This window comes from Sus scrofa, chromosome 5 (genome assembly GCF_054392235.1).
Source record: "Sus scrofa isolate SSC_HxYL_T2T_F1_AM1 chromosome 5, Sscrofa_HxYL_maternal_Yorkshire_Landrace_v2.0, whole genome shotgun sequence".
NCBI lineage: Eukaryota > Metazoa > Chordata > Mammalia > Artiodactyla > Suidae > Sus > Sus scrofa.
This window is the reverse complement of record NC_139387.1, coordinates 85709139-85723671: the sequence shown is the minus strand read 5'-3', so window position 1 is coordinate 85723671 and position 14533 is coordinate 85709139. Positions and strand designations below refer to the sequence as shown.

Below are 14533 nucleotides of genomic sequence, written 5' to 3'. Positions count from 1 at the left end.
AGAATGGAAAGATCATGAGGAAAATAACCTTGGAGTTGCCTTCTTGGCTCAGTGGTTAACAAACCCAACTAGGAACCATGAGGATGTGGGTTTGATCCCTGGCCTCGCTCAGCACGTTAAGGTTCCAGCGTTGCCATGAGCTGTGGTATAGGTCGCAGATGTGGCTCGGATCTGGCATTGCTGTGGCTCTGGTGTAGGCCGGCAGCTACACTCCAGTTTGACCCCAAGCCTGGGAACCTCCACATGTGGCGAGTGCGGTCCTAAAAAGACAAAAAGACAAAAAAAAAAAAAAAAAAGAAAAGAATCTTGATCACTTGCTATTTCCTGAGTATCTAAAATAGGGTATGGTTCAAAATAGGCTCCTAGTCAATATTTTTTGATTGAATATAAATTAGATATTTAGTTGATTTATCCCTTTTTTATATTTTCAATGTATTTGAATTACATCTATAACTTTATTTATTAAACAAACTAGTAATACACAATATTTGCTCAATTTAAGAAGAGTATTTTAAACACTAAGAGTAAGAAAATGTAATGGGTAAATGAAAAGCGTGTTCATCTTTGGTACACTTTATAAATCATAGAAAAATAACATTATTGCACACAATATCACTTTATACCTTAAAAATATGTATAAAGCAGTATATAAAAGTAAAACGTGCTGAGTTTTAAATAAATATAAAATAGAGAAGAGCGGGGTTCCCGTCGTGGTTCAGCAGAAATGAATCTGACTCGTATCCATGAGGACGCAGGTTCGATCCCAGGCCTTGCTCAGTGGGTTAAGGAGCCAGCATTGCCATGAGCTGTGGTGTAGATCGCAGACTCGGCTCAGATCTGATGTTGCTGTGGCTGCAGTGTAGGCTGGCAGCTGCAGCTCCAATTCGACCCCTAGCCTGGGAACCTCCATATGCCAAGGGTGTGGTCCTAAAAAGACCAAAGGGAAAAAAAAAAAAAGGTATTAAAAAAATAGGGAAGAGCATAAAAAAAATCTTTCATGAGTTCCCATTGTGGCTCAGTGGGTTAAGAACCCAACTAGTATCCATGAGGATGCAGGTTTCATCCCTGGCCTCACTCAGTGGTTTAAGGATCCAGCATTGCTGCAAGCTGTATTGTAGGTTACAGATGCATCTCAGATCTGGCGTGGCTGTGGCTGTGGCATAGGCTGGCATCTGCAGCTCCAATTGGACCCCTAGCCTGGGAACTTCTACATGCCTCAAGTGTGGCCCTTAAAAAAAAACTTTTATAGTACCATCTACAAGTTAGTGAACTTCCTTCAATCTCATACCAATGCAAAGGAAATTGCTTTTTAAAAAAAAATTATTATAGTTGATTTAAAGGAAATTGCTTTTTAATTAATGTAGTAATGAATATACCAAATATGCTGGTTTATATTTTGCTTTTTGTTTCGCTTAAAATTATAATGTATTTCAACATCATTATACAGAGTTCATAATGGTAATGACTGCATATTTCATTAATTTTCAATGATATAGTTAATCACTTCCCTGTTACAGCTTGTTATTTTTTGCTGTTATAAATAGTGCTATGATTTGCAATTTTGTATATAAAGCTTTGGTAGTTAATTTCTTGGAATAAATTTTTAAAGTAGTTGAATCTATTCACATTTAGAAAACTAATTTAGCACTATGTGCCAGGCACTATTCCAAAAACTTCTCAAGTATTGACTCATTTAATCCTCATAATGATCCAATAATATAGGTACTATCATTATTATCCTCATCTTAGAAATGAGTAAGCTGAGGTATGTTAAGTCACCTCAGTTTACACAGTTGGTAAGTGTTGATTTTGTGTGAAGCTGCATAATTGGACTCCAGAGTCTGTATTATTAAAGAGACCTTACATTAAAAGGAATAAACATTTTTAAAGCTTTTGGTATATATTGTCGAACTGCTTTCCAGCCAAAATAGAGTGCCATTTAACCATCACTAAAGTTATAACTTTAAAATTTAATTTAATGGATTGGGAATGTTATCTAATTGTTTTAAAACTGCTGTTTGATTATTAATGAGTTTGAATGCTTTGGGATTTTTTCCGTTTTTATGAATTATAAGTGCTCATCTTTTTATTTCTTAAGATCTTGGTGTTTTTGATAAGCTCTTTACCTAACAAATTTAATATATTGTTCTCTCTTATATTTGCTTTTTTTTGTTTGTTTGTTTCTACCAAAATTTTCTGTTTGATGTGGTCAAATCTATCTTCCTTTTCATGATTTCTTGAATGATGTAGACAAAGCCTGAATTCCTATAGTAGTCAGATAGATGCTACAATGGAGTGATAATTAGGAATCTTGAGACAGGGAAGGACTTGAAGCTCGTCCAAGCAAGAAACCACAACTAAACTCCATTAGTTGTTGTTGAGACTAGGCATAGTACAGCAAGATATTCTGGTTGCTGTTCCCTGAGAAGTTAGCATCTAGAGTTTTACGTAAGAGGAAAGACTGTGGCTTAATAAAACTCATCTGTATGGGCCAAAAGGCTGATGATTTAACACCTTTGGCTCAGAAGTCCCCCTTCATTCAAATTCAAGTCTGTTTTCTTCCAGTCTTTCTGTGGGCTTCTGAAATATACTCAAAATTTTATACAACTATAATTAGGTTGTGGTGTGAAGCTTCCTTAAACTAAAGGAAGGAAATAATTTACATTTCTCGGTTCTCTTGCCTCAAGTTTCTTTCCTTCTTAGAAAGCAGAGGGATCAATGAAATAATGAAGAAGTATTAAACATTATGATGGTGATTTCTCTAATTTTAAAGGAACAGTTTCCCTTTTTCTTTATAGTGGACTTACATTGAATGCTCTTATTTCTTAATTAATAGAGTATATCTTTGTTTAAAATTAAGGTAGGAGGATACATGGATAAATTGGAATTTAAAACTCTTGGAAATGATTTAAAAAAGTTAAATAGAAAGGGAAAAATAGAAGTTCTCTCTGTGGTACAAGGGGATCGGCAGTGTCTATGCAGCTCGGGAACACAGGCTTGATCCTTGGCCTGGCACAGTGAGTTAATGATACAGTGTGGCTGTGGCATAGGGAATTCCATATGCCACAGGGCAGCCAAAAAAAAAAGAGAGAGATGAAAAAAAGGGAAAAGTATGCAAAGAAATGCAAAATTTTCAGATTAAAACAATCAATCTAATCATATTAAATATTGAAATTTGATAAATATGAATTTCAGGAAGATTTCAGTTAGTCGGTTACATAGCTAGAAAGTGAAAAACAAAAATCACACTTTAAATATTCATTTACTTGTTTGAAAACCATTAATCGAAAGCTTACTTTGTGCTGGAGAACCAGTAGATGTTTGAAATCTCACTATTATGATTCCATAGTTACTTTTCTATCACTATACTAGCCCTTGGATTTGATTCTATGTTAGTGAATAAAAGCATTTAAATCAGAATTATACCAGCACCAATGAATTATTGATATGAAATTACTCTTAATAAGTAATTCCATTAACCCAAATTAATTCCTTGATCAGTTTTCTAGTATAATACTTTAAATATTTCCAATTTTGTCAATGTGAATACAAATACTGAAATTATTTTGATTCAGATTAATTCATTCATGTTTAACTTATCAACACAGTTCTTTTAGTCTTTTGTCCAAATCACTTCTGCTACTACGTGATTTCTTTTGTGTGCATTATTTTTCCCAAGTCAAAATGTATAGATCTAAATCTTACCACATATAATTTTACCAATTTTCAGTTTTATTGTATATTGATTATTTCTATTATTTTTGTCTGGTATTGATTTCTTTGCTAATCCATGATAAATTGTTAAATATCTCAGTATTGGTCTGTTGCCAGAATTGTCTATTATAAAGCTAATTTAATTCTTCCGATTATTTGGGGGGGACCTTGTCCACAACACTTGTGGCTCAATGAGCAAATAATGGGATCAAAAGAGCTTACATCTAAAAAAATTAAGCAATTTTCACTAAAAGAATTCAGGGGTCGGCGTGGGATGATAGGTTATAGGGGAAGGCTTTGCTGAGCAGGCAGCATGTGATTTGCATTACAACAGATGAGAAAAAATTCACCAGATGCCAGTAGGGGTGAAGGACAGTGCATACAAAAAATGACCAGTATGTGTAAAAGCATGGAGGCAAGGAATAGAATGTGTGCATAGTAAGCACCAAATAAAGATGAATGAGCAAATAAATGGGTTAGTGTGTGGTAGGTAAATAGTAAATGGAGTGTAGGATGCAAGAAGTGGATAGAGAGGATGAAGTCAAAGGATGAAAGGCTAATTGCATATGAAGATGAGTGAGGGAGAAGCGAAAGAGATCATTCAGTCTCCCACTTTCACGAGTGGCTGTATCTTGATGCTATCATACAAGAAAGCAAACACAAAAGGCTCCAGTCCACTCTGCTTTCGGACCATTTTGACCTGAAACGAAACCTGATGCATTAGAATCTGTCTGATTGGTAAATTAGAATCTGTCTGATTGGTAAAGACCACAGAAAAGATTTTTCGTTACTCCTTGGTCAGTCACTTTGATGCCTTCAAATTCTTCATTAAAATCAGTAAAGTATTCCTTTAGTCTAGGCTACTCTTGTTGCCAGAAACTTACCTCTGTTTCCTATTGTTCTTTCTTGTGAGAGCTGGAGAAGAGCTGGTCAGCATATTTGACTGTATTTAAATAGGCATATTTCCTAGAATGTTCCTTCTGGGCCTCTTAAATCTCTCAGTGTTCTTCTGATTCAATGCCCTTTATAATATATTCTTTGTTTCAGAGATGCTCTGAGGGGCCTGTTGACCCAGGGTATTATATACACTGAATTTTTTTTAATGCAAAATGTATTTAATTCATTCTTACACTTTTCTCCATGTCTCCAGTCAATGTCTTCTTTAGTTGTTTCTTTTCTTATTTATGGAAACCTTAAAGGTAATGAGGAAATAAGGATAGCAAGGCATGGTAAAAAGGCCTGTAATGTTTAGCCTAAGGAAAAAGGATAAAATGGTTGATCAAAATATCCAAATTTCAAACAGTTTCCCTCTCATAATCAATCATTCTTTATTAGTGATTAATTTCAAAGACTGAAGCCTATAGCTCTTATGAAATGTGCATTATAACATATGGTTATGTGTAGATTTCTGACTAAATGGAACATTAGTTAATAGTGTGACCTAGAGGAAATTGTGACATCTCTGCCCTAGGCACCTTGGTATAGTGGAAAAGGCATTCTAAGGACTTTAAAGGCCCCATTGGAATGGCCTTTGGGCCTTGGGCAAGTTACTTTAGCTCTCTGGGCCTCAGTTTCCTCATCTATAAAATGGAGATAGTATCTGCTTCATAGGTTTTTTGTAAGAGTTAAGAGAGGTAATATATGTGAATATGCTTTGAAAACTATCAATTACTATAAGTGGGTAAAGAACTTTTATCTGAGTAGATATTCATCTGGAATGATTTGAGAAATTTCATGTAAGGGGTTAAAGAAGCTAACAGGGGCACCATCTCTTCCAGAAAAGACCCCACATCAGATGTATTCCTGGACTGGCTCACTCTCAGGCTTCATGAGACATCTTTCTTACCTGTTGCAATGACTTGGTGACAAACAGACCACTTCCAGCTATAGCAACAGAATGAGGTAAGAATGACTTCTACAAGATTTTCCCATTTTATGTGTCTACCATAATATATGTAACAACTGATGGATATTTTTTATTGCCCAACTGAGGGATATTTAAGTTATTTCTAGAGCAAAGATCAAAAATGGGGCCAAAGGGGGTTCCTGTAACATTATTCCCTCCTAGGTAGAAAATCTGTCCTCCTGATGGGCTGAGGCAGAAACAGAAAGGGAGAAATTCACTCTAATCCTAGAAATACCTTCTGCAAATAATAATTTTGCCCTTTCCTTTTCATTCCAGTGGTGTACCAAAACCAATTGGTGGTATCAGCTCTCAAGAGCTAATTGTTAAATTTTCAAGGACTTTAAGAACAGGTTGTTTAAAAAGCCACAAAAACAAATCATAACAACTACTAAATATATTACAAAAACAAAAGTAACAGATATTCAAAATTCATCACTTCCTAAAGTTTTCACGCTTTTTTACTACTATCTATGCTTTCAAAGTTCTGTATTTATATCTATTGTATCTATATGGTTGGAAAACCATACAGTAATGCCATAATGTGCTTCTCTTCCTAACTCCATGTTTATTTACTTATTTATTTTTTGTCTTTTGTCTTTTTAGGGCCACACCCATTGCATATGGAGGTTCCCAGGCCAGAGGTCTAATCAGAGCTACAGCTACCGGCCGTGGCCACAGCCACAGAAATACAGGATCAGAGCTGTGTCTGCGACCTACACCACAGCTCATGGCAATGCCGGATCCTTAACCTACTGAGCGAGGCCAGGGATCAAACCCTCAACCTCATGGTTCCTGGTCGGATTTGTTTCCGCTGCGCCACGACATGAACTCCTGCTAACTCTGTGTTTAGTAGTGTCATCTTTCCAGCTTGAAATAGGTTAATACTCCCAATGGTGGGAGTATTTACACCATGGAAACTGGCAAATGCTATAAATCAGGTGTCCCTATGAGAACCATCTGTTAAACACATACCAGCACACTACTCCCTCAATTCATTTGTCAAAATACTTTGGCTAATAATTGTAGGGCATCCAAAAGCCTGAAGCTGTGGAGATAGTTGACAATGCAGCTTCTGGAATTGGACTCCCAAGATTTGAATTCAAGCTTCACTACTTACTCACTGCATGACATTGGGTAAATTACTGACCATTTCTGGTGTATTTTTAAAATGATGATAAAAGAAAGATTATCTACTCCATGTGTGGTTTTGAAGCTTTAAAACCTTACTACCTATAAACACAGCAGAATAAATAATACCTAACACATAGTAATTATTATAATTAATTTAGATAAATTTCTTAATTATGACATGGGAGCCTCTTTCTAGTACTGTTTTACTAAGGAATTTTAAAAATCAGGTATTACTCTTGAATTTTGTCAAATGCTTTAACATCTCATTGATTAGAATTTTCTCACCTTTGACATATTAATGTGGTAGTTATAGTACTAGAATTCCTAATATAAGCAAAACCTTAAATCACTGGAATGGGTTTCACTTGGTCAAGGTGCATTATCCTTTGACTGCACTAATAAATTCCATTTGCTAATGACTTATTTTACCAATTTCATCATTATTAATAAATTATCCTGGTTGCAATTTTCTTTTGCATACTTTTTCAGGTTTGGGATCAATGGTTTGATGATTTTGTAGAAGTAATCTGGAAGCTATCATTTTTTCTGTTCTTATAAACAGTTTCAGTAGCTTCAAAAAGATCTGATTGCTGCAACATTAGAAAGAACTCATTTAGGGAATTGTCGGGGTCTGGAGCTATTTGGGGCTCCAGAACTAAAATAGTTCTCAAGCTTGGCTGCACATTGGAATCACCTAGGAAACTTTTAAAACCACTGATGCCTGAGTTCCTCTCAATATGTTGTTTTAACTACTGTGGTATGCATGCTGGGCATGGGGACATTTAAAAACTCTTGAGCCAGCTATGCTGTGAAGCCAAGGTTCAGAACTACTACATTTCATTCAGTTTATCAAGATGTTAGCTTAATGTGATTTCTCTGTTTACTTTAATAAATTTTAGTGACTTTTATTTACTTAGAAAACTGTCTTTGCCTCCAGACTTTCAAACTCATTGTCATAGTGTTTTGCAAAATATTGTCACATAATTATTTGTAGCTGTGATAATTTTGACTTTTTAATTTCTGATTTATATATTTGTGCTTTCTTCCCCCACCTCATGTTTTAATTGTTGTTATTAGATAAATCGCAGTTTATCTGTATTATTTGCTTTTTCATGACCAATTCTTGAATTTATTTAACTACTTTTTTTTTCTGGTTTTGTATTCAGTAATTTCTACTTTGATCTTTCAGTATATTCCTGTTCTGGTCTACCTTAGGTTAATTTACCTGCTTCCAACCTCTGAAGCTATTTCATTTTGTTTCATTTCATTTACCTTTATTCCTTTTTCTTAAGTAATACAAGTATTTCAGGCTATTGACTTTTCCTCTAACACATATCTCTGTGTGTATTAATATATGCTACTTCTATTATCAGAACTTTTAAATAGTCTGTAATTACCATTTTGACTTCCTTTTAGTTGTAGGAGTTGTTTTCAGGGAGTTTATTGTTTTCCAGTTTTCAAGTACGTAGGTATTTTTCATGATCATGTCTAGTTTCATTGTTGTCAAATCCCTTCTAAATTCTTCCAAAACTTCTGCTTGATCTTCTTTGATCATGCGTAACAGTGGTTACTTAAGAAAGGAAGAGCAACTGACAGAGTAAGTTTAATAAACAGAAAAAAGAAGTGGCACCAGCTGCCCTTCCTTCCCGAGCCAACTGATTTAATGTGAGTCTTCTGGGGAAGGAAGTATTGAGACTCAATGCACCAGAATCCCAGGTGTGTGATGAGAACTAAGACCTTTCTCATTGCTTCCTTTACATGCTCCTATCTATCAGAAGCAAGTCCACTCTACAAACATAGCATTAAGCAAGAGTCAGCAAACTTTGTTTGTAAAGGGAAAGATAGTAAATATTTTAGGCTTTGTGTATTAGTTTACTAATATTGCATGCAACATATTTATAATAAAAAATTATTCATTGATTGTCTGAAAATCACATTTAATGAGGATCTAATATTTTTATTTACTAAATCTGATAGTCCTATTTTCAGGCTATCTGGGTGTCAGGCTACTCAGCTCTGCCTGTGCAGAACTGAGTAGCAAATGAGTGTGGATGTGTTCTAATTGAACTTGATTCAAAAAATAGACAATGGACTGGAGTTCCCTGGTGGCCTAGCTGTTAAGGATTTGATGTTGTCACTACTGTGACAACATTCACATAATTTCAATCCCTGGCATGGGAACTTCTCCATGTCATGGGCACCACACACAAAAAAAAAAAAAAAAAAAAAAAAAAAAAAAGGCAATGGACTATATTTGGCTTGAGGGCTTAGTTTGTTCACCCTTGCATTAAATATGTATACATTTAATGTGCCTTAGAATCACATGCAGGCCTGTTAAAACACTGATTGCTGGGCACCATCCCCACAGCTTATAATTTCTGTGGATCTGGGTGAAACCCAATAATTTGCATTTCTATTAAGTTCCCTGCTGCTGGTGGTGGTCTAAGGACCACACTTTGAGTACAACTGCATTAGAAGAAATACCTATTGCCTTTTTATTCCTAAAACCCACTCCGTGGAACCCAGGCTTATTTATTATTACCCATTCAGAGACTCCATCAATTTTGTAACAAAAAAAAAAATCAAGCGCTGAATGGTAAACATTCTCCTAGCCAGATCTTACTTGGTGTTACTTTTAAAAAGCCACTCCATTCCAGGGAAATATTAGAATAAAAGCACCACTTTCTCTGAACTCTCACAGCCCCTCACAAGGGTAGACTGCTTGGTAAGTTGAGAACAATCTAGACTTCACCATCCACTCTTTCCTTCAGGAGGCTTTGCACATGCGCAAAGTGGCACAACACTCCTGGCAGCCCTGCTGAGCAAAAGAATGTTATCAACAATTTATTTATCAAAATAATTACATTCTAAATTTTAACATTCAGTAAGAGTTTACTTCTTTTCTTGAACTAAAACAAATATGTAATAAAACAATATTCTTTTTTTTCCACTTGGATTTGATAGGCTTTTTTTTCTTTCAGCTTTATTGAGGTATAATTGAAAAGAAAATTGTATGATATTTAAAGTATGCAATGTGATGATAAAAAATATTCTTAAGGAAAATCCCATACACAAATAGATACTTGTGCTCTTTTTCTTACCTTCAGGGGGCAAAATAAATAGAATTTTAAGAAATTTCCTCTACATGGAAATTTAAGAATTTCAGTGCCTAGTTTTAGTGTAGTGAGTATGGTCTGGACTGTTTGGGATCTTTGGAAATCATCTAAGAGTTGGTATATATTGGTATATACTCTAATATACCAATATGTTGCAAGTGTTCCCTGACCCTTCAAAAAGATACATTCCCTGTATGGAGGCAATGAAGTTTGAAATATATCTGCTTATACATGTATGCTTTTCTGTTACTATTATCCATATGTTATATGGATTCTCAGTACTCTTACTTACCCCCTGATCTAATGACTTAGGATAGTATAAGTTCCATGAGGTCAGGGAGGAAGTTCTCACGCATGATTTTATATCTTTGGCACCTAATTCAAATTACAGAGTACAGCAGACCTTCATTTATTAAATAAATAAGCCATCTTTGTCTGTAAAATGAAGTGGAATTGTTCCCAGTTCCCCATTCAAATAAAGAATGAATTTTTATCCTTTTTACTTTCTTCCTGTTGGAATTGTAGCAATCCTCCAACTTAGAATATGCTGTAATTATTGCATTTCTTCTTGAAAATCTACATCTCCCCCTCACTTAAGTTCTTATGGATGGTTTGTCTCAGGCCTTGTGTTGGTCTTAAAAGCTTTTAAAATATAAACAAAGAAAAACTACTGAAAAGACATGAACTAAGACATAGATGTAGTTTCCCTCTGGTTGATTATTTTTATTTATTTATTTTGCTTTTGCTTACTGGTATTTTCCAAAGTACTACAATGAGCAGGCATTAGTCTTATAGTTAAAATAACAAAGAAAATTTATAATGAGAAATAGCAGTCATTTTTTCTCTGATATTTCTACTCCCTGGCTCAAGTTCTACTCATCGAGATTACCCAGAAAAAGTAAATTCTCTCTTATAGATGAAACACCTATGAACATTTAAAAGGTCCTCTCTGATTCTCCCTAAGTCTTTCAAGTTTCCTTTAAAAGTTTGCCATGTGGTTCTTAAATTCTTTACCATCTTGTCCCTGAACTTAATCCCATTGGTGGATGATCATTTAAAAGAAATACCCCAGCACTGGATAAGTGTTTCAGGTGCAGCCTGATTCATACAAAATGCAATAGAATCTCCCTTGGTTCATAATATGGTTCCATTGTTGCAGCCTACAACAGTACTGGCTTTTCATTGCCCATAACACTGCTGACTCACTGAAATTTACTGAAATTCCCATCTCTTTCACTCATTTACTCTTAATCTATTTTTATACAAGTGGCTAAAAACCTGTATACAACCCACTTATCTGTGCTTTATCTATCCTCTCTTCTCAAGCAGCCCCCAGGTGATGGACATAAGGAATGAGAGCACAGTGACAGAGTTTGTCCTAGTGGGCTTTGAGCAGAGCTCTCCTTCTACACGGGCTTTGCTCTTTGCCCTCTTCCTAGCCCTCTACAGCCTCGCCATGGCCATGAATGGCCTCATCATCTTCATCACCTGGACAGACCCCAGGCTCAGCAGCCCCATGTACTTCTTCCTTGGCCACCTGTCCTTCCTGGATGTCTGCTTCATCACCACCACCATCCCACAGATGCTGATCCACCTGGTGGTCATGAATCACACTCTTGCCTTTGCCTCCTGCTTGGCCCAGATGTATCTGGTTTTTGGTGTGGGTGTGGCTGAGTGCATCCTCTTGGCTTTCATGGCCTATGACCGTTATGTTGCAATCTGCCACCCACTTAACTATGCCCAAATCATGAGCCGGCAGGTCTGTGTGAGGCTGGTCAGTACTGCCTGGTTCTTTGGGTTGATCAATGGGATCCTGCTTGATTACATGACATTTCGTGGTCCATTCTGCAAAGACAACCACATAGAAAACTTCTTCTGTGAAGCCCCCATAGTGATCACCCTCTCTTGTGGAGACCCCCAGTTTAGTCTGAAAATGATCTTTGCCGATGCCATCGTGGTGCTGCTCAGCCCCATGGTGCTCATCGTCATCTCCTATGCTCGCATCCTGACCTCCATCCTGGGCAGAGCCTCCTCCTCTGGTCGGGGGAAGACCTTCTCTACTTGTGCCTCCCATCTGACTGTGGTCATCTTTTTCTACACTTCGGCCATGTTCTCTTACATGAACCCCCGTAGCACCCATGGTCCTGACAAAGACAAGCCTTTCTCTCTCCTCTACACCATCATCACCCCCATGTGCAACCCTATCATCTACAGTTTTCGAAACAAAGAAATGAAGGGGGCTATGGTGAGGGCCCTTGGGAGGAGCAGCCTGGCCCAGGCACGGTCTGTCTAGTGGGAAGACTCATGGAGCCTCCCTTAACTTGCTCCTCCCCCAGTCCCAACAAGTAGGAAATTCACTGGCTGTCAAGCTCCAGAAAAGAGTATTCATGGCTTCCTTTTACTAGCATCAGACCTGGAAGATCCTGTTAATATCTAACAATACTCATCTATCTAACTTCATTTCCACCATAGATTGATCCCCCCAAGCTTCTCTTTGTTATGCATTTTCATAATGGAGGATTATGAAATGGAGAAGTGTGTTCAAAATTTGGGGAAATATAGTATGGTCCTCTAGAGAAAGTCTATGAAGAGGATGAGCAGTCCATTCTTTCCAGGTCAGAGTCAATGGTGGGAGCCTTAGGATTGGGAAAGGAGCAGATTGAGAGCCATGAGGGGAAAAAAGTTATATGTAGAAGATGGGGGGAAAGCAATGGGTTGGAGAAATAAGCTGTAAGATGGGTGATATTGTTCCTCTATGGTAGCCTCAAAATTGTCCATGAAATCCCTCCAAATTAAGAACTGATTAGTAGGATTACTTCTCAGAGGCACAAGAGGAGGAGCTATATGCCTGATACATGTGGATTATTGATGGAGAGGAGGCAGGGCAGAAGCAAGAGCAAGAGGTCTGAGGAGATGCCCACTTCCCTACGTTGAAACTGGGGGTGGGTTCTATAGATCAAAACCTCCTAGGGTCAGGGAAGCTTTGAGTGATATCTGAGTTGTACAAGAGTATAAAAATAACACTTTACCTTATATTCATTTACTTGCTTCCACTTGTCACTTTTGCCACCAGCCCGGATATGACTTGTGCAATTTAAGTGTACCCTTTTTTTCCCCATGAAGATTCCTTACTACCTCTTACTTTACCTATAATATATTACATGTCCTAAGATGTCCTACTCACATCTTTGTCTGCTTTCTTCCCTACCACTATTCTGTTACCAAAAGTCTAGAGCAGAGTTCTAAGTGGGGATGATTTTCTCCCCCAGAGGTATCTAGCAATATCTGAAGACACTTCGTACTTGTCACTACTGTAGGAAGGAATATGCTACTGGCATCTAGGACGCAGAGGCCCGATATGCTGCTAAACATTCTACAGTATTCAGGACAGCAGAAACAAATCTAACTAGTATCCATGAGGATGTGGGTTCCGTCCCTGGCCTCACTAGTGGGTAGGGGATCCAGTGTTGCCCTGAGCTGCGGTGTAGTTCACAGACGTTCCTAAGATCCCAAGTTGCTATGGCTGTGGTGTAGGCCAGCAGCTGTAGCTCCAATTAGACCCATAGCCTGAGAACTTCCATATTCCGAGGCTGCAGCTCTAGAAAGAAAAAAAAAAAATGCAGGACAGCCCCTAAAATAAAGAATTGTGTGGCCCAAGATGTCAATAATGCTGAAGTTGAATGTGTCCCTGATCTAGAGATGAAGTACAAAAAGGGCAGAATCAGAAAGATGATGAGAGGTATTGATATGGGAAGGGAAGAGATAGGAGGAAACCAAGAAGAATTTAGCATACAAAATTCTATCTGCAAAGTCATTTTCTGCTGGACCCTGTTCAGGATTTCTATTGGCACTGCCATGACAACCATCTACATAAGCACTTGTAATAAAACCTTCCTAAAGCCTCTGTGTTTCACTCTAATTGAGCTTCTCCCTATACCCTCTCCCCAAATTTTTCCAAGTTCTAGAAATTTCCTATCCAGTCATGTCTTTCTGTGTATCACTAGTGTAGACTCCTACTTAAATACGGCCCTTTTCCTCTATTACTTCCAAGAGAACGTCATCTACCCAACAGTCACCCTTCCCTTGTTCCCCCCAATCTCACATTCCTGCCTAGTTCGGTCTCACCCCTCATCACCTCTGCCTGTTTTAGAGAGACTTGTACAAATGCCATTTAGTGCAACCTGTGGAAGCCATATTCCCTCTTATGGAAATGCTCCCTAAAATTTCAACAGTTTTTCTCATCCACTTTAACCAATCTCTTCATTTACTAATGCTTATATTTCCCCACCCATAAGCTCTACCCATTCTGAAGGGTCTGCTCTACTTTTCATGTGTGCTGGATATTTTCTTTTGCTCCTTTAGAACTAAACACACACACCCTCACCCCAACCTGTGTCCTGGTAGGCAGACCTTTATTGACTATCTCAATGGGCTTCATTACCTTCTGGGCTCTGGTTGGGTTCAGCTAATAAGAATTACTTAATAGGACAGAGGAAGGCAGAAAGAGAGTGAGCATCTGTATTTTCTACTTTTTTTTTCTTTTTAGGGCCACATAATGTGACATTTAGAAGTTCCTGGGCTATGGGTTGAATTGGAGCTGCAGCTGCTAGCCTACACCACAGCCCCAGCAATGCCAGATCCCAGTCATATCTTTGACCTGCATCAC

At 37.5% G+C, this 14533-nt stretch overlaps 2 protein-coding genes across 5 annotated transcripts in view; both read left to right on the top strand.

Annotated features, from left to right (window-relative positions):
- The window catches only part of OR10AD5 (olfactory receptor family 10 subfamily AD member 5), a 125522-nt gene that overhangs the window by 66540 nt on the left and 44449 nt on the right, over positions 1 to 14533 (top strand). For all 4 annotated transcript variants that reach the window (XR_014804148.1, XR_014804149.1, XM_084957305.1 and 1 more), the window contains exon 4: positions 5493 to 5616. The gene's annotated coding sequence lies outside the window, so the exon portion shown is untranslated. The remainder of the gene's footprint in view (positions 1 to 5492; positions 5617 to 14533) is intronic.
- OR10AD1 (olfactory receptor family 10 subfamily AD member 1) lies at positions 11309 to 12160 on the top strand. Its single transcript, XM_013997985.3, has one exon. It carries the CDS (start codon positions 11324 to 11326, stop codon positions 12158 to 12160), a length of 837 nt encoding a protein of 278 aa, XP_013853439.3. The 5' UTR covers positions 11309 to 11323.

Excerpts from the sequence above, each read along its gene's own strand:
- OR10AD1 (XM_013997985.3), top strand. The coding sequence starts at position 11,324 with ATGGCCATGAATGGCCTCATCATCTTCATCACCTGGACAGACCCCAGG.